The following is a 24573-nucleotide window of genomic DNA, read 5'->3' as shown; positions in this document are numbered from 1 at the left end:
CTATTATGCTTTCTTTTCTCAATATTAAAAGTATGACCTGTATCATCCTTAGCCCAGCCCACAAGCCCACTGTAAAAAGTTAATCCCTGTCATTTATATCTGATTTTGCTCTGCACAGTACATGTTTATAGCACCTAGCAATATTTTATTGATGTTTTCATATTTCAAGTAGACTGAGCTCCTACTATTTCAGTTTCCCTAAATTTAACATATAGTAAGTAGTCAATAAATTTTAACTGAAAGAATGATCTCCTTACAAGTAAAGAACTGAATCTTTAAGCCCAATCTAAAAGAAACAAAACCCATCAAACCACAGATTGTTCCTAAAGGTGAATTAAGCGTTAATTTAATTTGGTTATATTGTTTTTAAGTTACTGTACACCAGTGGAAAATTATTAATATGTCCCCTCTTTATAACCTGTTTATATTCCCACTGAAGATGAGTATATAGGTGCAAAGAGTAACTTTATCCCTTGACTTACTCATTTACAATTGAAACAATCATTGAGCAATCATAATCTAGCTCTGCCCTACACAAGTGCTATTTTCCTACTGCTCTGTCATTACGTATAAAAATCCTTTCCAAATTTGGAAAAATAAAAAATAGTCATCCTTTGATAAGAGTTTCCAGTATGAAGCTTTTGGAGAATAAACACAGTGACCGCATTTACCAGCACTACTTCATTGCTTTTTACTTTGCATTACAGTTTTGAATGTCTTACAAGCATCTTAAAGCAAGACTCACTTTATGTTCCAAAGAACCGAACAATGTGGCTTCTCCACTGAAGGCAATCATTAAACATTTGCAAATAAATGCATTTTAGTAGAGGTCTTAGATTTTAAAACAGCAAAGTCAGCATAATCAACAGACAAGCTTAGAAAGTTATCTCCTAGGAATTTTATCCCAACGGTATCCTGTGCTTAGTTACTGGTTTGAACACAAATATTCAAATCAAACAGCAACTACATATACAATAAATTACATTATGTTTTGTACAAAATATGTGAAAATACCAACAAGATTGATTCTAAGTGAAAAGTAGCAGGTAAAAGGACCCTAAAATACATTTAGGATCATATGAATAGTAAAAGGAGAAATGCCAGGACTATGAATTCACAAAGTTTCAAAGAGAACACAGAGATCAAGTTTATCTAAATGCTATTTATAAAGGAGTTGTTAATCATATAATATTTCTATACATGAGTAAAATACACTGAAATTGGTACTTGATACAAGTATCAATTTATCATGGATCTATATCATGATATAGATATTATCTATATCTATAACCTTGCCTATCATCTGAGAAGACTTATTTACCTCTAACGAGAAACTTAAAACAGTGTCAAAAGGCAGTCACCAGGAAAAGATATATATATGTAAAATGCATTATTTTTTCAACAAATACAAAACAGCTACTACAAGCTAATATTTTTGCAAGAATCTATTTGAACTGCTTTTCCAGACAAATTAAAAGGTTTATTCTAAAAATAAGTTTTGTAGAAAAATAATGATACTGCTAGTAATAATATATTGAATTAATACAATTTCTTTCTTCCAGGCAGTTGTGAGCACTACTCCAATGAAAATGTTATACATGTGCAGTGTTTTGTTAAATAAGAAAGACTTTGAACATACAGCTGAATAAATAATGGGAAAGGCAGTCAAGAAAAGTTAGAATAGGCCAACAATCTCCTACAAGGTTAAAAAGTAAGGGTAACCTGACAAATATAGGAGGGGGTGAAATAGTTGCTTCCATAAAAAATTAATTTAAGCTCAGATATTGGGAGAAATTTGTGTTTCCAAAGTGTGAACACTCTTTATCAGAATTAACTTAAATCAGTCATTCTGCATTTAACACATGCATTTATATCCATGATATAGATGATTATTCCTAATTTAAAATACTGATAGGTATTAAATTATAAGGTCATTAGGCCAATAGCCCATTTTACTACTTCTTTCATGAATTTAAGTACTCTAATTTAACACCAGGGAGTTACTGATCACACCCACACACATACACACACTCTCCCACACTTTCATTGGAACTTCAGATTAAATAAAATGAAATCTTAATCTCCTTTAAAAAATAGTTATAATGTATTAATATTTCACCAAAGAAAAAATTTTCAATGAGAGCATCACCAAAAGCAAAGCTATTATCAATAAAATGTAAGAATTTCAATGTTAAGACTCTTTCACTAAATTATCTCAACTTTGTCTCTTTTACCAAATTCAATGGAACATCATGTTAAACTAAATGAAATTATCAAAAGTCAATCTATGAAATACCTAACAGAGACTGGGACATAAAAAAATTTACTAGAAAGAGCCAGCAGTTAAAAATTTTGCACTGATTTCTTTAGGTCTCTCTGAAATAACATTATCAACAAAATATACTTACAATTTTAAAAACCTACTTGAAATTTAAGTCCATTAAGTATTTTAAAGCTAAAATTTAAATCTGGAAGAATGTTGTTAACTAGTGACAAAAAATAATTTGTACTACCACCATCAGATTGGTGCTTCTAAAATCAATGCTTAATAGAATTTTTGATTTCCTAGGAAATTACTATTTGAATCTAGAGAGAGACCATAACCATTCCTAGTCCAAGCAAGATTTAACAAATGGATGATGCTGACCTTGGCCCAGTTATCACTTGGCCAGTAACAGTTATAAGGTATTACTATAACATAGATTAGACTATTTTAAATATCTCAGAGAACAAATATATGCCAAAAAAGTTATTAATACATAGGAATGAAGTGTTCATGATGAGAAAAATACTTAAAGTTATTAGTGAAACTAAAAAATTGTTTTAGTTTTTAAAAACAATACGAAAAAATGTATGAGGAGCCTTAAAAATGTGTATACCTTTTGATCCGATAATTTGGTTTCTAAAAATGTATTTTGAGGAATTAGGGAGATGTACATAAGGGGTTATACAGAATATTCATCACAGTGTTGTGATTTTTTTAGGCCATAATAATTAATTTTTAGGCCATAAAAGAGGAATAGGTAAATAGATTTTGGGACATATTCTGGCAACAGAACACTACATAGGAACTCAAACTCATGTTTTCAATTAACACACAACATGTCATACTATATAATGTATAACATACTATGTAATATAGTATAGTGCTACACTGTATAATGTATAGGATAATACTATATAATGTCATCGGCATACAAATAGAATACACATTAATACATGCGGTATGATCCCAATTTTGTTTGAAAAATAAAAGGGGGGAAGAACTTAGGAAATGCACCAAATGTTAACAGACATCCTCTCTAGATTTTACTTTGTCAGTGTTCTCAGTGATACTTTTGTAATTAAGAAAAAAGAAAAACTTTTAATGTTCACTGAAAAAGATACATATACAAAGACCCCTATTGAAATATACCTTGAAGGCTAAACATTCTATTTTGGGATATTTTGCTATAAACATAACACAAAAGTAGGCTTGGGTTCACACTTACCTCCAGTGTTCACAGGTTCTGTGACTGAGAGGGATTCAATAATGTATATTTGATTGTGCATGTGTAAAATGAGGCCAGCAGCATCAATTTCATAGGACTAGTGCAGGATTAAATAACATAACCCACATAAGCTTCGTAGCACAGTGACTAAGTTTAAAAACGTTAGTATCATTATAATTGCTTTTATTACTATAACAACTATTATATGGAACTTTAATTCCTCCAATCTTTTTTGAAACAAGTTGAAGCACAAATTTAGGCATGGTAAGCTACACACTTGATAAATATTTGAAAGCTCTATTCTATGGTTCACAAGCAACTTTTGAGTTTCTCAGGTAGACCTTTTTCGTTACCGTTTTCAATAAAATTTTTATTTTGGAAAACTTTTAATTTACAGAAAAGTTGCAAAAATTGTACACAGAGTTCCTATACACTCCTTACTCAGTTTGTTTCCCCTAATGTTCTCATATTATTGTGGCATATTTATCAAAACTAAGAAACCAAACTAACTAAACTCACAACTGGTAGCTTTAGTATTGCCCAGCTTAAACAGACTCTGGCTCCAAATGAATTTTTGTTATGTTCCCAAATTCAAAATCATCTCTGAAAATTATGTCAAGGACTGCCAGCTGTCCCTTAATATCTATTACTCTTTTTCCTTCAAATTAAGAATTTCTAAATTTTAGGTGAGCACTTGGCTGCCCAGAACAAAGACCACATTTTCTAGCTTTCTCTGCAGTTAGGCGGCCATATTCTTTTGGATCAAAAGAATGAGTGAAAATCATTTGCATTACTTTCAGTGAATGCTCCTAAAATGATGGGTATATACACGCTCCTCTTTGCTTCCCCTTCTCCCTCCCTTACTGCTGGAATGTGGACTTCATGTCAGGAGCTGAAAAGCCATTTTGGACCTAAAAATGGAAGTAGCATGATGAAGATTACAGAATCAGCCAACCTGTGGCTCCTACTTCCTGGTTATTATATTAAAAAACAAGCCCATCAGTCTGTTGTTAAGGTTGATTCTTTGTCTCAGCCTGCATCCTAAGTAATACAAATCTCTTAATAACAATATGCCATAGCCTCTAAAGATAATTTCTTTTGTGCAACGGAATATACAGAAATGTAGTTTTTTATGGTGACCATATCAAAGAAACATGCTTGTATGTCTAAGTTTTGATATGGTTCCTTTTCTCTATTCAAACCTTCCACACCTCTTCCCGACTTTTCATTCCCAGGTACTATGGATAAATTGTCCATGGTCCTATCTAAGGTCAGTCCTTCCACTTGAACACTGGATCCCATCCTCTCTTAAGGACTCCATTTCTACAACAGTTCCTCTCTCTGCAGTGTGAAGTGTGCTATGATAGTCGCACCTTAAAATTCAAAACAAACAAAAAAGCTCCATCTTTAATCCTCCCTCAGCAGTATTTCCCTTTAAGCTAAATTACAAATAAAAAGTATCTTACGATGTCTCCACTTCTGATTCTCCATATTTGCTCTTCAGGCTAACCCCAATCTCACTGTCGTCACTGCTCTTTCACTGAAACTACTCTTATCAGGGTGTCTTAACAGTCCTCATATTTCTAAATTAAATAAATTCAGTAAATACTGAATTATCCTATCAACTGTATGACTACACTGTTTCTCCACATTTTGAAATACTTTTTCTACTTGACTTCTAGAACACAGTTTTCTTCATTGTCTGCTGCTTCTCTGCCTCCTCTGTGTCCTTCCCCGCTTTCTGACTGCTAAACACTGGAGTGCCTTCAAGCTTAGTTCTCACCCTTCCTCTCTATACTACTTAAATACAGAAGTAAAACTGAAGACATATGGGGATTATGGATTATCAAACTGTATTCCTAACTCTACCAATGGAAAAATAATTATTACCAGACATCAAGGGAGGAGGAAAGGAGAAGTAAGAAGAAAAATAAGTGTTATCTCCTTTCATAATAGGGAGTCTAAAAAACTATTCTAACAATATTTTTTCATATTTTCTAAAAATACTGTCTTTTAAGCAATCTCTGATACATACATGTTCTTATATTCAGTCATAGGTTGCTTTTTCTTCTGTTGAATTTAAGTAAATTTTTAAAAAAAAGTGTAATAAACACCCTTGGTACACTTCACTCAGCTTTAGCAATTATCAACCTATGGTCTGTCTCATTTCATCTCTACTCACAATTCACCCAATGCATTTTTTTTTTTTTTTGAGACCAATCCTAAGAATTATTCTACCTAGAAATATTGCAGCATTCATCTGTGACATATTGTAAAACATGGCCACAAATTCCTTTTGGTAGGATCTATACCCTCCTTCCTTTGCCGTGTGGTTAACGTTGGTTCTCTCATCCAGAGGATGGTACCTATTCTCCACCCCTTGAGTCTGAGCTGGTCTGGTGACTTGCATGATCAACAGAATGCTACAGAATTGATGCCGTGTCACTTCCAAACTAAAGCTGCAAAGGAGCTTTGTAGTTTTCAGCTTCTATTCCCATGGAAAACCACTGTCCAACGATTCCCAGGTACCAAAATATATTGAACATATATTTAATAACCTTGGCATATGTCTTTTCATAGTTTTGACATAACATTTGTGGGACAGAATCCCAGAAGTGGGATTGCTGGGTCAAAGTGTAAATGCATTTGCCGTCTTGCACTTTTACCAGCAATGAAGGAGAGTGCAGAAGGAGTATTTTTAATATGAATGAAGTAAAATGGTTGCTGCTTTGCCAAAAATATAAACATTCTAATGGTTGAAAATGTCAAACTAATAATAGATTGATTTATAGACAGCATTATTAGATGGAAATGCTGCTGATATATATACTGAGGAAGAACAGTGGGGTGACTTGTAGGCCTGATAAAGTGCTGGAACGCCCTTGCTATCTGCAGAAGACTCTACAAAGGCTCTCCTTCCTATTCTTTGTGGCCTGAGGGGTAGTCTCCTCTCAGTCTCTTGGCTATTTGTGCCACGGACTGGGCATGTACAAGGCAGTCTGCTACAAGAACTCAAATAATGAATATCAGAAAGTTCCCAGACTTCCTGGATCTGGTATTGAGGTGAATAAGCTCTGGCTTTACCCCTGGGATGTGTTGTGTAGTGTTCCATTTGCCTCATCTCGTCAGCTAAGGAAGCATTAATAGTGTCTATAAACAGTATGGATGTGCTTGAACAGATTGTATAATTTTCCTCAGCAATTTTAAAATATTTTCTCGACCTGAAAATTATCTCATTTCCATTTACCTTAATTCCCCTAATTTTACTGAATTCATTCTCTCACTGGTTCTATCTTCCAGTTTTGGGGTTGAGGTACCAAAAACCGGGAAAGTTAGACATTACTAATTTGATCTTGGGTTCTCATCCTCTCTGATCTTTTGTTGGCATTTAATCTTCATTTGGTTAAATGCCAAATGAGAGCTAACCTTCATTTAACCTTATTTCTTAAGTAAATTTAAATACAATGCTTTTTATTAAAAGTGGCATATATATTACTAAAGAGTCAATCACAAGATGACAATTCCAACTATTTTAAGCAGAAAAGAATAAGACAAAGAATCAGGGACTTGTCTGAGACTGAGTTTTCAAGAATGATTCCTAGAACAACACAGTAAAATTAGTCATGGTCCAAAGGCTGGGTTGAGAAACATACTGTATTAGCTATCATCCAGGGGTTACAGAATTATGCTCTCTCTCTACAGTTCATTTCAGCAAAATGGACCACCTTTCTATTTAACTTAGTCCCAAATCCAAGGAGTAAACGTAATTTACCATTATGAGTAAATCATATCCAAAATTTAGTGGAAAAGGATTTTGGAATTTGCTTTCTTGAATTTATAGAAAAATGTATACAAAACTTATCTCCAAAATATATGTCAAATCACTCTATTTCTCTATATGTCCATTACTACCACCTAGTCAAAGCCACCATTATCTCTCACCTGACTGCTGCCAGTCTCTACTTTCCCAGCTTCCACTATTAGCTCAGCAATGGTTTTTCATTCCTTTGGGAATAAAACCCAAACACCTTAGACCATAGTCAACAAAAAAGCTCTACAGGTTATGGGCTCTTTTTATTCCCCTACCTTTCTGACCTCATCTCCTACCCTTATCCTAGTTAATCACTATAACATTCCAGTTACAGCAGTCATCTTTCTGTTCTTAACACACCAAATCCATTTCTTCCCTCTTGGCCTTAAACTTGTTGTTCTTTCACTCTGAAAAACTCTTCCCCAACATACGTGTAGGGTTTGCTTCCACGTCTTTATTCAAGTGTCACCTTATTACAGAGGCATTCACTGACCAACCCATTTAAAATGTCACCAACTCTGGTAACTTCTACCTTTATCCTCTGAAAGTGAAAGCGTCAGTCGCTCAGTTGTGTCTGATTATTTGCGACCCCAAGACCAGGCTCCTTTGTCCACAGAATTCTCCAGGCAAGAATACTGGAGAGGGTAGCTATTTCCTTCTTCAGGGGATCTTCCTAACCCAGGGATTGAACCTGGGTCTCCTGCATAGCAGGTGAATTCTTTACCGTCTGAGCCACTAGGGAAGCCCCACTTTTATCCTGCTCAGCATCACTGGACATCATGTAAACTAAAATCTTTAGATACCACTACACCCTCACCAGAAGGTCTACAATTAAAAGACCGTCTAAAACAATCCTGAAAAAGGAGAAGTAAATCAGAGAACTTACCCTAAGTGACTGGAAGGCTCACCATACTGGCATAAAAATTGACAGATTGATGAAAAAACAGAATAGAAGCTCAGAAATAGATCCATGCTTTACAAATCATTTGGTTTTCAAGAAAAGGGATAAAGTAATTTAACGGAGAAAGGAAAAAAACCTTTTCAACAAATGACACTGGAATCTTTGAAAAGCCATATGGGGAAAAAAAGTGAGCTTCAACTCCTACCTCATACTTCTGCACAAATATTAATTCAAAAGGCAAGAGACCTAAATGAAAAGCCAAACTTTCAGAGGAACATGAAGGAGAGTATTTTTGTGTCTTAAAGGTAAGCAACAGTTTCTTAGATAAGTCACAGAAAGCAACAATCAAAGAGAAAAAATTAACACATCAGACTTCATCAAAATTAGAAACATCTGTCCATCTTTTGATGGACAGATTATTTTCATATTATGAAAATCAAGTTGGAAACCAAAGACATAAATAAAAAATTGAAGATGGACTGGTATCCAGAATATTTAAAGAACTCATACAACTCAATAATTAAAAGACGACTCAATTTTAAAAAACAAGCAGAAGATTTGAAAATATTTCACAAAAAATAAGGTATAAAAATGGCCAATACGCAAATGAAAAAGTGCTCATCTTTTCATCAATGAAATGCAAATTAACACACAATAAATCAGTATACACCCAATGAAAATGGCTAAAATTAAAAGAATCACACCAAATATTGGCAAGGGTATTATACAACAGGATTGCTCACAGACCACTGGTGGAAATATTAAGTGGTATCTCCCTTTTAGAAGCAGTTTGACAGTTTCCTATTATATGTAACATATGATCCCACCACTACCCTTCTAGGTAGTCACCCAAGAGAAAAGAAAGAATGTGTTCATACAAAGACTGGTACTTAAATATTCATAATAGCTTTATTTCTAACAACTAAAAATTGGAAATAAGCCAAAAGTTCATAAACAAGTGAATAAATAACTGCTTGTGAATTAAGGAAATATTATTCCTCAATAAAAAGGAATTAACTATTGATCAGATAGTATGGAGAAACTGTAAATAATGTGGAATGAAAGAATCCAGTCAAAAGTACATACTGTATGATTTCACTTACATAAAATTCTAGAAATAAAAACTAACCTATAGTTACAGAAGGCAGAACAGAAGTTGACAGGGTTGGGAGGGGTGAGAGGGAGGCATAACAAGCACAGGAAACTTCGGGACATGATGATACACTCACTACCTGAATTGTGATGGTTTTATGGGTACATACATATGTTAAAATGTATCAAACTGTACACTTGTAAGTAATATGCAGTTTACTGTATATAAATTATATCTCAAAGTATCAACTAAAGAAAACAATGAGAACCAAAGAAACATTTTAATATTTATGATTTATAATTTGTATATTTAAGTATTCTATAATTTTACTACACATTAAATTTATTTTCTCATTCCTCAGTGTCTATAGTTAATGGCCTATTGAAAAACACTGAAATACCTTCTGAAACAATAAAATATTATTTTCTGAAAATGCTTTCACACAAGCCTATATTAAAGATTTTAGACTTACTAACATTAGTATATTAGTGATATGCTGTACATTAGTGGTTTGCTCAGAGGTAAAAATTAGTTAATTTCACAAGAGTTCAGCAAATAAAACAATTTTCATACAAGATAATGTATCTGATTTCCAACTGGGCAGTTTACAATGATTTTCAACCACTAATGGTCAAATGAAAATACTTTTAAACCTTGTGTTTTCTCCAGGTTTTCCATCTTTCCCTTACAAGATTTAACTTTTTTTTTTCCATATTAGATTGTCTTCTTTAAAATTCAGATATGCTGCTGAGGAAAATGAATTTTTTTCTCCAAATTTTTCTGGGTTATTGTCTTTCTAACTCCAAAGTTGTACAAAATATCGTAAAGGAATCCCCTGAATGACAACATTCACTGTCATAAGTGTTTAATAAATGTGAACATACCAAATAATTTATGTATTACCTGGCCACATCCAGGGGCAGTACATAGAAAGGGTTTGTCATCACTCATATTCCACAGGTCCTTGTATTGCCTATAATAAAACATTCAGAGGTAGTTAAACATTTTACAGTACAGATTTTTAAATAAAGAACTTAAAATGTAATATTACTTGATTTTCATTAAGCTTTTTACCTTTTCTATCTGAATGTGAAATAAAAGTTTTACTGACATTTTAACCCCATCTTCCACTTTCTTATTATGAATAAAGACATGCAACATGCATATTTCACATTTTAGAAAAAAATGTTAAGAACTCTGATCTATTAGGTTAAACCTTTCCTGTTCAGTAGCATATGTGTGGAAAGAATGAAATAATTTGAAGATCACTACTTTAAATACCAATGAAATAATGGACAGGCAACTCTCATCAGTGTCTGATAAAACCATCAGGAGCAAAGGTGATGGGAGTTTCATAATGGCTGGGTCACGTCGACAGCATCTGAACTCATGGGTCAGTGTTAAATTAACATCACCAAAAGTGGGACAAATATTTTGAGTCCCCTGATGAGACAGCAGAAAGCACATTAAGTATTCGTGGTGGGGGGCAGGGGGTGCGGCTGTATCCAAACCTGAAATCTAATCAAGCTTTTCTAGATTATACTACAGGAAATAAAGGAGATAGGAAAAAAAGGTCAAATACCACTACTCAGATACAATTAGAGAAATTCTACAGCACAAAAGACCTGGTCTCCTCAAAAATAAATGTCATGGGGAACAAAAGAAAAGAGAAAGTATAGAGGGGAATTGCTTTAGGTTAAAAGAGGTTGAATAAACCATATTAAACAGAATACAATATGGGGACTTTCCTGGATCCTGATTTAAACCAAAAACTACAAAAAAGACATTTTCAAGTCAACATTATTTTCCTACTTTTTGATTTAGACTTGAAAGTTCCCAATTAGTTCTTCCATTCATTAGTTCTTCCATTAACTTGCAGGGGTTTTGCTTTCTTCCTACAAATTACATGTAACAACTATATTTGACTGAACTAACAATTCTGTAAAATTATTTCTTTTTCAACACTAGTTTGTTAGCCTTTCAGAAATATGTAACCTTCAAAAACCTTTCAGAAAAAGCCCTTCACAAACAGAGATGACAATTGCTATAATATAAGTCAGATTTGGGAAGTGCTAGAATATTTCTTCTGGGAGGCAGGACTTTTCAAAGACTTAATATGTTCAAGGGAAATGACAGAAGAGCACCTAGAATATAGCATATCTGCCACACCCATTTTCTATCTTAACCTTTTTTCACCTCATGGGACTAGTATTATTTGGAACTCATTTAAGGAGAAATCAAAACCCTAAAATATATGTATTTATCTCTGTCATAGTTAAGTGTATTTTGATGCTCTATTTAATAATTTAAAAATACAATAGGAATATCAGCTAAACTACATACTTGTAAATAGTCCTTATTTATTAAAAAAACACGATCTAGAAATAACCTATGAAAATACTTATAATCTACAATATGAAAAATAAAAACAATTTTAAAAATAGCCCCAAATACCAAATTATTGCATACACACCTGGCAGAATTCACATGTAACTTGAATTTCATAAGCTGAACAACTTATCACGTCCTCTTTTTCATGGCAAGGATACTGAAAAATGAAGTGGTTTCACACTATTAAGTATTTAGTTTTGAAACACTTCTTGAAACATAGTAAAAAATAAAAACACTCAGATAATTACACTCTCTGTAACTACTGTCATCCAAAAACCCACTCACTATTAAGAATCTTTATAATAGAGCTTTGCTCCTAAAATAAAACACCCATATAAATCCAAAATATATCCAACTCTACCATAAAGAAGGTAAAAGAGAAACATTTAGCTTAGCCCTTAAGGTTATGGTTGAAGGTCAATAATTAAAAGAGTGAAAATCCTGACTTTGGAAGTCTGGTGAAAAGACGAGACCTCGTATTTTAAAATACCTATTCAGAAAGCTTTAAATTTTTTCAAATGCAGTCAGTGTGGTCTGGTTTTCAGGCTAATTCATCAAAGTCTATTTGTCCCACAATGTAGTTGAAGGAGCTCTCTCTTCCCTAACTTCACAGCTTACTTATCTGATATTAGCTTAAGGACAAGTACAACATACTTAAACTACTTAGGTGAGTGCCTCATTTTTAAACCCAGCTAATCGGAGAAGGCAATGGCACCCCACTCCAGTACTCTTGCCTGGCAAATCTCATGGACGGAGGAGCCTGGTGGGCTGCAGTCCATGAGGTCGCTAAGAGTTGGACACGACTGAGCGATTTCACTTTGACTTTTTACTTTCACGCACTGGAGAAGGAAATGGCAACCCACTCCAGTGTTCTTGCCTGGAGAATCCCAGGGACAGGGGAGCCTGGTGGGCTGCCATCTCTGGGGTTGCACAGAGTCAGACATGACTGAAGTGACTTAGCAGCAGCAGCAGCAATACTCCATTACATTCACTGAAACCCCATCTAGTGGCGAACAGCGTTAACTATATGCTTATCCATAAAAGCCAATGGTACATAACAGAAAAAATTTTTTTAAATAGTTTTGCTTATAAATGTGGTGAAGAATGTCCTGCTCAACAGAATTGGGTAATTCCTGTGGAGAAATGTGCAAATAGCTACAGTTCTGAGTCCCGGAATCAGAGATGATATAAGAGATACGAAGAAGAAAGTTCTCCTGAAAGAAAGAGAACATGTTAGCTCCTCAGTCATCTTGACTCCTTACAGCCTCACGGACTATTGCCTGCCAGGCTTCTCTGTCTCTGGGATCCTCCAGGGAAGAATACCAGATTGGGTTGCCACTTTCTACTCCAGGGAATCTTCCCTAACAAGGGACTGAACCTGTGCCTCTCGTGTCCCCTGCACTGGCAGGTAGATTCTTTAACCACTAGTGACACCTGGGAAGACCCCATTAAATACTAAGAAATGAATAAATTGCTATATGATATGGACCAGATAAGTTTAGATTATGTTACCTATCTCAATAAACTCCTAAAACTAATAAGAAGATGCAGTTCATATTGCTTTGAAAAATCAAAGCAATATTTAAACTCAGTTGAGTTCAGGAAACATTTAAACATCAAACACACACAAAGACACAAAGGTGAAAAAACAGACCCTCCACTCTGAGAAACTTTTGTTCAAGCAGAAGAAAGAAAACAGAAATTTCAATACAATCTGGTTAAGAATAAGAGTTAAAATATTAAAAATATAGAAGTAGTGCAGGGAACCAATCCAATACTTACAGAAAAGCTTTCTGAAAGAATTAACCCTTGGTATTCTTTTCTACCCGCCCATGACTACTACTGTCTCATTCTAAAAAAGAAGTTCCTTACCTACACAGCAGATTATTTTCTAGCCAACCAATAACAATTCCCATTCCTTATACTATTTCCTAATATCTAGCTGAGGTAGTTGTAAAGACAACAGACAAAGCACCTTGAGACATAAATGATTATAATTCCTCCAGCAGGTTTAAATGCTAATCTCAAACCTCTAAATCCAGGTTTATCTCCCTTTCACATCAAGGGTGGAAATATGCTCCTAGGAAAGCATGGGAAGGAGGCTTTGTTCAACTCTAAACTGCCAGAGAAGACAATGACTGCAGACACAGAACTGTTACTACAGCACACCGCTCTCTGGCAAGCATCTACAACCTATCAGTTTAGTTCAGTCACTCAGCTGTGTCTGACTCTTTGCGACCCCATGGACTGCTGCACGCCAGGCCTCCCTGTCCATCACCAACTCCTGGAGTTTACTCAAACTCATCTCCATTGAGTTGGTGATGCCATCCAACCATCTCATCTTCTGTCATCCCCTTCTCCTCCTGCCTACATCTTTCCCAGCATCAGGGTCTTTTCCAGTGAGTCAGCTCTTCCAATCAGGTGGCCGAAGTATTGGAGCTTCAGCTTCAACCTCAGTCTTTCCAATGAATATTCAGGACTGATCTCCTATAGGATGGACTGGTTTGCTCTCCTTGCAGTCCAAAGGAGTCTCAGGAGTCTTCTCCAACAACACAGTTTAAAAGCATCAATTCTTCAATGCTCAGCTTTTTTTATAGTCCAACTCTCACATCCATACATGACTACTGGAAAAACCATAGCCTTGACTAGATGGAACTTTGTAGGCAAAATCATGTCTCTGCTTTTTAATATGCTGCCTAGGTTGGTCATAACTTTTCTCCAAGGAGCAAGCGTTGTTTAATTTCATGGCTGCAGTCACCATCTGCAGTGATTTGGGAGCCCCAAAAAATAAAGTCTGACACTGTTTCCCCATCTAACTGCTATGAAATGTTGGGACGGGATGCCATGATCTTTGTTTTCTGAATGTTGAATTTTAAGCCAACCTTTTCACTCTCCTCTTTCACTTTCATCAAGAAGCCCTTTAGGTCTTCTTCATTTTCTGTCATAAGGGTGCTGTCATCTGCATTATCTGAGGTTATTGACATTTCTCCCAGCTATCTTGATTCCAGCTTGTGCTTCATCCAGCCCTGCGTTTCTCATGATGTACTCTGCATAGAAGTTAAATAAGCAGGGTGACAATATACAGCCTCGACGTACTCCTTTTCCTTTTGGAACCAGTCTGTTGTTCCATGTCCAGCTCTAACTGTTGCTTCCTGACCTGCATATAGATTTCTCAAGAGGCAGGTCAGGTGGTTTGGTATTCCCATCTCTTTCAGAATTTTCCACAGTTTATTGTGATCCACACAGTCAAAGGCTTTGACACAGTCAATAAAACAGAAATAAATGTTTTCCTAGAACTCTCTTGCTTTTTCGATGATCCAGCGGATGTTGGCAATTTGATCTCTGGTTCCTCTGCCTTTTCTAAAACCAGCTTGAACATCAGGAAGTTCACGGTTCACATACTGCTGAAGCCTGGCTTGGAGAATTTTGAGCATTACTTTACTAGCATGTGAGAAGAGTACACTTGTGCGGTAGTTTGAGCATTCTTTAGCATTGCCTTTCTCGGGGATTGGAATGAAAACGGATCTTTTCCAGTCCTGTGGCCACTGCTGAGTTTTCCAAATTTGCTGGCATATTGAGTGCACTTTCACAGCATCATCTTTCAGGATTTGAAATAGCTCTACGGGAATTCCATCACCTCCACTAGCTTTGTTCATAGTGATGCTTTCTAAGGCCCACTTGACTTCACACTCCAGGATGTCTGGCTCTAGATGAGTGATCACACCATTGTGATTATCCAGGTCGTGAATATCTTTTTTGTACAGTTCTTCTGTGTATTCTTGCCACCTCTTCTTAATATCTTCTGCTTCTGTTAGGTCCATACCATTCTGTCCTTTATTGAGCCCATCTTTGCATGAAATGTTCCCTCGGTATCTCTAACTTTCTTGAAGAGATCTCTAGTCTTTTCCCATTCTGCTCTTTTTCTCTATTTCTTTGCATTGATCACTAAAGAAGGCTTTCTCATCTCTTCTTGCTATTCTTTGGAACTCTGCATTCAGATGCTTATATATTTCCTTTTCTCCTTTGCTTTTCACTTCTCTTCTTTTCACAGCTATTTGTAAGACCTCGCCAAACAGCCATTTTGCTTTTTTGCATTTCTTTTCCATGGGGATGGTCTTGATCCTATATTTTTTTAATTTAAAAAAAAGAGTATTACAATTTCCTTTAAAATGCAATTATCTAAATAAATGGTATGGACCTAACAGAAGCACAAGATATTAAGAAGAGGTGGCAAGAATACACAGAACTATACAAAAAAGATCTTCATGACCCAGATAACCACAATGCTGTGATCACTCACCTAGAGCCAGACATCCTGGAATGCGAAGTCAAGTGAGCCTTAGGAAGCATTACTATGAACAAAGCTACTGGAGGTAATGGAATTCCAGCTGAGCTATTTCAAATCCTGAAAGATGATGCTGTTAAAATGTCAGCAATATGTCAGCAAATCTGGAAAACTCAGCAGTGGCCACAGGGCTGGAAAAGGTCAGTTTTCATTCCAAACCCAAAGAAAGGCAATGCCAAAGAATACTCAAACTACAGCACAATTGCACTCATCTCACACACTAGAAGAATAATGCTCAAAATTCTCCAACTAGGCTTCAACAGTGTGCAACTGAGAACTTCCAGATGTTTAAGGTGGATTTAGAAAAGGTAAGAGGAACCAGAGATCAAATTGCCAGCAAAGGCTGGATCATAGAAAAAGCAAGAGAATTGCAGAAAAACATCTATTTCCACTTCATTGTATATGCTAAATCCTTTGACTGTGTGGATGACAACAAACTGTGGAAAATTCTGAAAGAGATGGGAATACCAGATCACCTTACCTACCTCCTGAGAAATCTGTATGCAGGTCAAGAAGCAACAGTTAGAATGGGACATGGAACAACGGACTGGTTCCAAATTGGAAAGGAGTATGTCAAGGCTTTATATTGTCACCCCACTTATTTAATTTATATGGAGAGTACATCATGTGAAATGCTGAGCTGTCAAGGTTTGCCATAGCGTTTCTTCCAAGGAGCAAGCGTCTTTTAATTTCATGGCTGCAGTCACCATCTGCAGTGAAAAACCTAGCTTAAAACTCAATATTCAAAAATCTAAGATCATGGCATCCAGTCCCATCATTTTATGGTAAATAGATGGGGAAACAATGGAAACAGTGACACTATTTTCTTGGGCTTCCAAATCACTGCAGATGGTGACTGCAGCCATGAAATTAAAAGATGCTTGCTCCTTGAAAGAAAAGCTATGACAAACCTAGACAGCCTGTTAAAATGTAGAGACATTACTTTGCCAACAAAGGTCTGTCTAGTCACAGGTATGGTTTTTCTAGTAGTCATATCATGTCAGACTTGCACTATAAAGAAAGCTGAATGCAAAGAATTGATGCTTTGAACTGTGGTGTTGGAGAAGACTCCTGAGAGTTCCTTGAACTGCAAGGAGATCAAACTTTCAATCCTAAAGGAAATCAGTCCTGAATATTCATCACAAGGACTGATGCTGAAGCTCCAATAATTTGGCCACCTGCTGCAAAGAACTGACTCATTGGAAAAGACCCTGATGCTGCAAACACTGAAGGCAGGAAGAGAAGGGGACAACAGAGGATGAGCTGGCTGGATGGCATTACTGACTCGATGGACATGAGTTTGAGCAAGCTCAGTGAGCTGGTGATGGACAAGGAATCCTGGTGTGCTGCAGTTCATGGAGTTACAAAGAGTTGGACACAACTGAGCAACTGAACTGAACTGCAATTCTGCCACATTATTAAATAGTATCAGCAGTCCCCAGCTTTTATTGGTACCAAGGACCAGTTTTGTGGAAAACAACTGTTTCACGGACGGAGGTGGAGGATTGGGGTGGGAGTGGATGGTTCAGGTGGTAATCTGAACCCATGAGGAGAGCAATGGGGATCGGTGAATGGCGCAAAGCTTCACTCACTTGCCCCGACGCTCATCTCCTGCTGTGCACTCCAGTTCCTAACAGGCTGGTCTGCAGTTGCGGCATTAGGGACCCCTGATAGAATCATTAACTATTAAATGTCATTTTAATGGCTATACAGCATTCCATATAGATCTACAGTGTCATACAGATACAACATATTTATAACTAATTCTCTATTACTCCATTATGTGTGTGTCTTAGTGGCTCAGTCGTGTTGACTCTCTGTGACCCTATGGACTGTCAGCCATCAGGCTCCTCTGTCTGTGGGTTTCTCCAGGCAAGAATACTGGTATGGGTTGCCATTCCCTTCTCTGAGGGATAGTCCCAACCCAGGGATTGAAACCAGGTCTCCTGCAGTGCAGGTGACACCGTCTGAGCTCTATTATAACTATTCTCTTACTGTTTTTATCATCAGTGACTATTTTTGAGGACAAATCTTTGTGTAATATCTGTAATTATTTTCATTAGATGAACTTCTAGAACGGAAACTACTGTATCAAAGTGAAGGCACATTTTCAAGACTTAATTTATATTGCTGAACTCTTCAGATACATAACATTGACTTCTACTTTACCTGTAGTGTACAGAAAGACCTAATTTCTCAATGCCCACACCAACAGTGAATATTTAACATTTTAGTTAAATTAGTGGGAAAAAAATTTTTAAGTTGCATATATTGACACACAAATGAGGTTGAACCTTTTCATATATATAATGGTTCTTTGTAATCTTGAAAATGCTTCCTTTGCCCAATCTTTTTTAAAAAATGAGAGATATCTGACATACAACATTGTGTAAATTCAAGGTGTAAAATATGCTACTTTGATACATTTGTATGTTGTAATACAACTGACACTGTATATTTACTTTACATTACCTAATTACAGCACAATATTGTTGTCTATATCCATTATACTATACATTAGATCACCATAGCTTACTCCTTTCAAATCTATATCCTTAAACATCAACTTTATCTGTACCTTTTGCCCATTCAAAAAAATAAAATGTTAATCCAAAATTCTCTCTTGAATACAGGTCAGAGGCTCTTTCTTATAACATGGATTTTCTAATTATTTACCTCATTGTATTCCTGATCTAGTCCTAACTATGCAAACTACAAATGATGCCCCAAACAGTGAAATGACTTACTCAAGGTAAAAAATGGTACAAGAAATTTCTCCTGCTATACTGTGCCTGCCAGCTGGCAAGCTTTGCTATACTATACTGTGCATATGAACTGTCTTGCGTTGCAATTCTTTGCTTACCAACTATACACCTGTTTTCTGTAAGCCATTAAAAAAAAAAAAGTACAGAAAGACTCTCTGGCGACTTGTAGAGTTTCTCAACAGACCCATTATCAAATAAAACCACACATAATATAAGACGCCAATTAAAAAACAGTAACGAAAAATACTTTAAGGAAAGATGAAAGGAAGGAAGTGGTTGAAATTAACCAGCAAACCATTTCTTGTAACTTAAAATGAATATAAAAGACAACCTTCCAAGGAAAACATATATAAGGGTATCTTCATGGGAGACAGATTAGTCAGGCCATTGAGGGAGCAGCCTAAGTTCAGCCTGTCTAAGTACCTGGACAAGAAGAGAAAGGTGCTCATTGGGGGGAGAGGGCTTGAGCTGGACAGGAGACTGTTAGGTGAGGAAAGATCTGTCTATGCAAGCAGGGAGAAGCAGTCTGATGTGGGATGTCGGTGCCCCAGAAGGGTGAAGAAGGGTGAGGAGGCATCCACGTGAGGTGAAGAACAGGGATGGCATCAGCCCAGGACAGGATATCAGGGCCAAGCAAGAGGATACCTACCTGCTAAGAGGAGAAGGTCCGGTGGGAACAGGAAATTCATTACATGTAACACAGGTAATGAATGAGTAAGTGAATTTCTCAAGGATACAGTGGATGAAAACAAGCAACACTATACAGAGGATGAAAATAATTACACAGAATAAATCCTGATGATGAGATTTAGAGATACTGGTATGAACTCATGATTTTTCAATGTAAACATATAGAAACAGAGATGATAATATGTGTATAAATATGCACATATATTCACATACTTCCCTAGCTGTGTCACTGAGAGGGCCTAGGAACACTGATATCACATAAGCAAGAAGCCCACTTGGCACCCAGACCTTGATGTCAAAATGCCATTTTCAACCAAAAGGAACCTGGGATCCTTGAAGAATTGGTTGATTCCAGGGCTGAAGCAGGAAAAATACATGATGGGCCTTGAAATCTTGTGCAAGAAAGATGGACTTACTATGGATTTAGCCAGAAAGTGGCTAGATCTCAGACAATTTCAGAATCAAAATAAATGACAGTAATAGATATTATAAATAAAATAGGATTTCATTAATCTGATATAAAAGATACATACCAATATAGAAGAATAAACTGAAAGTCTGATTAGACAGGATACTTACATCCTCTCAAACTATCTCCCCATAAAATACATTTTAATTACTAAAGGCAAAAGAGTAATATATAGTACAAATGCCTGGCAAACATCACTTTACTCAAATGATACAAGTTAACAATACTAAAAATAAGAAAAATCAGTATCCATATCATTGCAACCAAAGGGCTGCAATGAGGAGGTCACAGCATCACTTTCGTGATAGTCATGCCAAAGACACATAATCTGAATCTAATCATGAAGAAATACTACACAAGCCCAAATCGAGGTAAATCCCCTCAAAACAACTGGCCCATAATTTTCAAAGTTTCCAAGTGAAAGAAAGATCAAGAACTGTTTCAGATCAAAAAAGACCAATGAGTTGTGACAGCTAACTACAACATGAGATTCTAGACCGAATCCGTTTGCTATAAAGAAAAGACATTATTGGAATAACTGGCAATACTTAAATTTACAGATTAGATGGTAGCAATATTTTGAAGTTAACTTCTTGATTTTCATGGTTGTATTATGATTTAAGAGGAGAATGTACTATTGTAGAAAATAAAGTATTTGTGGGAATGGGACATCATGCTAGCAACTTATCTTAAACGGTTCCAAACTAAAAAAATTTAAAAATAAAAATGGAAAAACTTATAGAAGGAGCTTAAAGTGTAGAGAAATAACATGCACTATCATAATTCACATATAACCATTATATAATTAGCATCATGTATATACTAAAATATATACATTTATATGTAAATATATAAAAATATGCATACATATTCATATAGTATATATATTTATATATGTACATACAAATATAAATTTATATGTACATATACAGTATATATAAAATATATACTGAATATACTAAAATATACAGATTCTCTTAACAATTCTCTGATTGTTTCTGGATTATAACTTTCATATTGTGTCAAAGAACAGAAAAACTATGTTCTGAAAAAAAAAAAAAAAACCTATGTTCTGTATTGAAAGTTAAGAGCAAACAGAATAATCATTTCTGTATCTGAATAAAGACTTGAGAGGTGACTAAAATTTAGGCAATTAGCTGTCCTATAGGCAACTCCCTTATTTAAAACATGAAATGTGGGTTAAACATTTTAAGATAGACAATATTAAACATATTAAGATAGACAATCCTTTACACTGTAATATCAATATTCCCGTGTCATTTTGAATTATATCATTCAAATGATACAACTGATAAAAATATTTGCTTTTCTTACATCTATCAAAAACAAGTAAAAAGGAAATCACTTCACAGAAACTAGTATAAGCAAATGAATCTTTGAAAACAGAAGTGGGGGAAATGAATCAGTTTCTGGTGGTTAATTTCAGAAATCACTACATTCTAAAATATTAATTTTACTGATCTTCTAGTTACAGAACTACAAATGTTGTAACATCTACATTTAAAGCATGTACTCAAGCTTCAAAGCAGATTTCTAAAATCAGATAATATTTAATGTTACCTATGATGTGCAGAAATCTCAAACATTTCTAATACAAATGTATTTTATGAAATTTATTTGAAAATATTTGACTATTTGTACCTGATACTGCATTAAGAATAAGATATGTTTCCTGACTTCAAAATTAGTTTAATAAGGAAGGCAAACAAGTGAAAATAGTAATACTAATTTAGTGATGTACATACAATAATAAAGATATACACAGATGCTATGGGAACATAGGGGAACAGGAGTATACTAGAGCTGGTTACCTTTCTTCCTCACCCATAATCCCCTCTTAGAGCCAGGTGGCCAGCAAAGGGCAATCCTATATTTCCATTACCCGACGTACCTGTTTCATTCAGGTAAACCAGGAAAGATATCTGAATAAGTTAGGCCAATCAGATTACCTCTTCAAGAAATGTGTTTAAAAAAAAAAAGTCAACCAGAGCTATACATTAGACATTTAAAATCATACTCAGGATTCATAGAAACCTTCTGTCATGTTCATACTGATAAGAAATTAATGAAAGCCAGAATGGAGTAGACACAAAAAACAGGGACAAAAAACCATGTAGCCAAGATGAGTGAAAGTTTCTATGAAGCCTGATGCTTTCTGTGACTGGGTGAAGTGAGAATCTTTTGTATACTGAGTATGAGCTCTTCTTTTCTCTAAAGTTAAATTTATCTGATCTTCTACCCTGTCATTAAGATAAGTACCTAGCCAACCCTGGAGAGACAAAGGATCTGCGAAGGGTACTAAAGGAAGTAATGCCTGGACTTAAGTCTTCTCAAAGAAAAAAGAGATGATGTTTTGGGCAGAGGAAATAGCAGAATACACAGAAGGATCTCCAAGAACTTCTAATGGCTAAACTATGGGATATATGATTGAAGAAGAGAGCTGGGACCAGAGCAGGAAGCAAATTTCAAAGGGCCTTTAGTACCCAAGCAAAGAGTCTGGAGTCCAACCTCATTCCCTTTTCTGACCCCTACCCTGAGGTTATAAACTATGGCCCTGTGCCAAAATGTTAAGAAAGTCTTTCAACTTTCTAAATATTGAGGAGTGTGTGTGGGGTGGGAGGGGCGGAGGAGAAAAAGAAGCAAGAGAGACTATATGTGACCCCCATAAAGCCTAAAATCTTACTATTTGGCTCTTCAAAGAAGTTTGCTTAATCTTGCTATTAAAATGGGAAGATTCACATTGAGGTTTGACAGAAAATAATGAAATTCTGTAAGCAATTAAAAAATAAATTAAAAAAATTTAAAGAATAATAAAAAACGTAAAGATTTAAAATAGGTGATTTAGGTAATCAAAGGGGCATTTTTGCAACATCACTAACAGAAGTGTGGAGGATGATTAGTGAGAGTAACACCATGCATAAGAAAATCAGTTATAAACTTTCTAGATTCAGGAAAGAGAATGATGATTTATATTCAAGCAATGCCAGTCAAAATGAGGAAAGGATACGTTACGCTCTTATGATTAGGTCTCTAATCCTTAACGGTGTCTGCAGACCCTTGCATGGACTGGCCTCTGACACCCACCGTATTCTTATGATACCTAGATTTTTTGACTGTAGTAATGCAAACTTTAATCAGCTCACTCTCTCATCCTAGAGTGCTATTACTTCCCACTCATCTGTTTCTTGGTTAATGCCACTCACCACTGATCTTCCTCCCTCCACTATCCCCCTACCTTGTAATTTCGAATGTCTCTTTTAGTAATCCAGTTATTGAGCACATCCAAGAGTAGGACTTTCTGTCCAAAATGTTTTTTAAAATATAGAAAATATCTCAAGGATTAACTTGCGTTACTATCCTTATAAAGTCCTACAAGAGTTGCGACTTTCATACTGGGACTCTGCTATAGAGGACTCCCTAGTCAGACAAGTTAGGACCCTTTGAATTAAAATTATGTACTTTTATGTAAAGTCTTTGGTGTGCTTTTATATGCTGATATGCATTGTAGCTCCAAAAGGACATCTCCAAATCTGCCAAACCTCAGAGTTTTTTTATTAAACAATAGTCAATACGGTAGGACACTAACATTCTGAGGATTGCTGTCTGGAAATATCTCTTTAATTTAATAACATTTGAGAAACAATCACAAAATAAAAGGCCACCTTTGCAGTAAAAACTTAAAATCTCTTACCTTTCTAGCTGGTAGGCCATGAGCTTTATCTACTCTGCTGCCAGGTATCTGTCAGCTCTTATTAAGTAAGCGGTGCGTCTCAAGCTTCCATCTAAATATCCTTAGGGCAAAGGAGAGGCAGAAAAGAGAAAAGTCATTACTCTGCAAGAGCTAAATAACTTCACTACAAAAATTTATAAATGGTTATTTTACATTTTAAAGTGCATGTGAATTTTGCCTTCCATTCCATCATTTAATATTAAAATTAAGGTTCCCTCAAAAATCTTCCAGGAAGATACCTATCCTGTGGCCGCCCACAACTCCTGGCACACTGCCACCTATTAGAGGTGTAGTACTTTCAAGGATGGAAGCATGGCAATGGAGTCTTGGTGAAAAGAGAAAAAACTTTTTAATGTAACAGAAGCTGATTACTGTAAAATGGCAGTGCTGAATCTGAGCAGCAAAATTCTTAGACTGAACATTAATAGTTCCTCCTGCATCAGTGTGCTTTACACAACAGTTTATGTGGTTCTTATTTGGAAACAACTTGACTTTTTTACACCTCTATCAGCTAGGATTAGGTTTAGCTGTGAGAAAACTCAAAATAACAATGGCTTAAGTGAATCAAAAGTTTATTTCTCTCACATGGAAACAGGTAGTCCTCATGACCATTAGGAACCCAGGTTCCTTCTATTTTGCAGTTTTGCCATTCTCAACATGTAGCATCTCCATCATGGCTTAAAATAACTCCTCAAGGTCTAACCGTCACAGCTGATGACAAGAAAGAAATGGGGAGATGAGTGATAGCCTCCTTTCAAGGACACTTTTCAGAAATTTTACAGGAAACCTCTATTCTGGTCAGAACTTAAGTCACATGGCTAGAGCAAGCAGGGAAGCTGGGAAATACATTCTTTACTTCCATATGC

At 35.7% G+C, this 24573-nt stretch overlaps 1 protein-coding gene across 2 annotated transcripts in view; it reads right to left on the bottom strand.

Annotated features, from left to right (window-relative positions):
- Positions 1 to 24573, bottom strand: part of ATF2 (activating transcription factor 2) — a 79708-nt gene that overhangs the window by 45068 nt on the left and 10067 nt on the right. For both annotated transcript variants that reach the window (XM_068969409.1, XM_068969410.1), the window contains exons 2-4: positions 23669 to 23768; positions 11770 to 11844; positions 10200 to 10269 (exon numbers count right to left, since the gene is read on the bottom strand). In XM_068969409.1, coding sequence (XP_068825510.1) covers positions 10200 to 10269; positions 11770 to 11801 — 102 coding nt within the window. In that variant the 5' untranslated portion in view covers positions 11802 to 11844; positions 23669 to 23768. The remainder of the gene's footprint in view (positions 1 to 10199; positions 10270 to 11769; positions 11845 to 23668; positions 23769 to 24573) is intronic.

This window comes from Capricornis sumatraensis, chromosome 3 (assembly GCF_032405125.1).
Source record: "Capricornis sumatraensis isolate serow.1 chromosome 3, serow.2, whole genome shotgun sequence".
NCBI lineage: Eukaryota > Metazoa > Chordata > Mammalia > Artiodactyla > Bovidae > Capricornis > Capricornis sumatraensis.
Note: the sequence above shows the minus strand (reverse complement) of the source record. Positions and strands in the feature narration are given on the sequence as shown.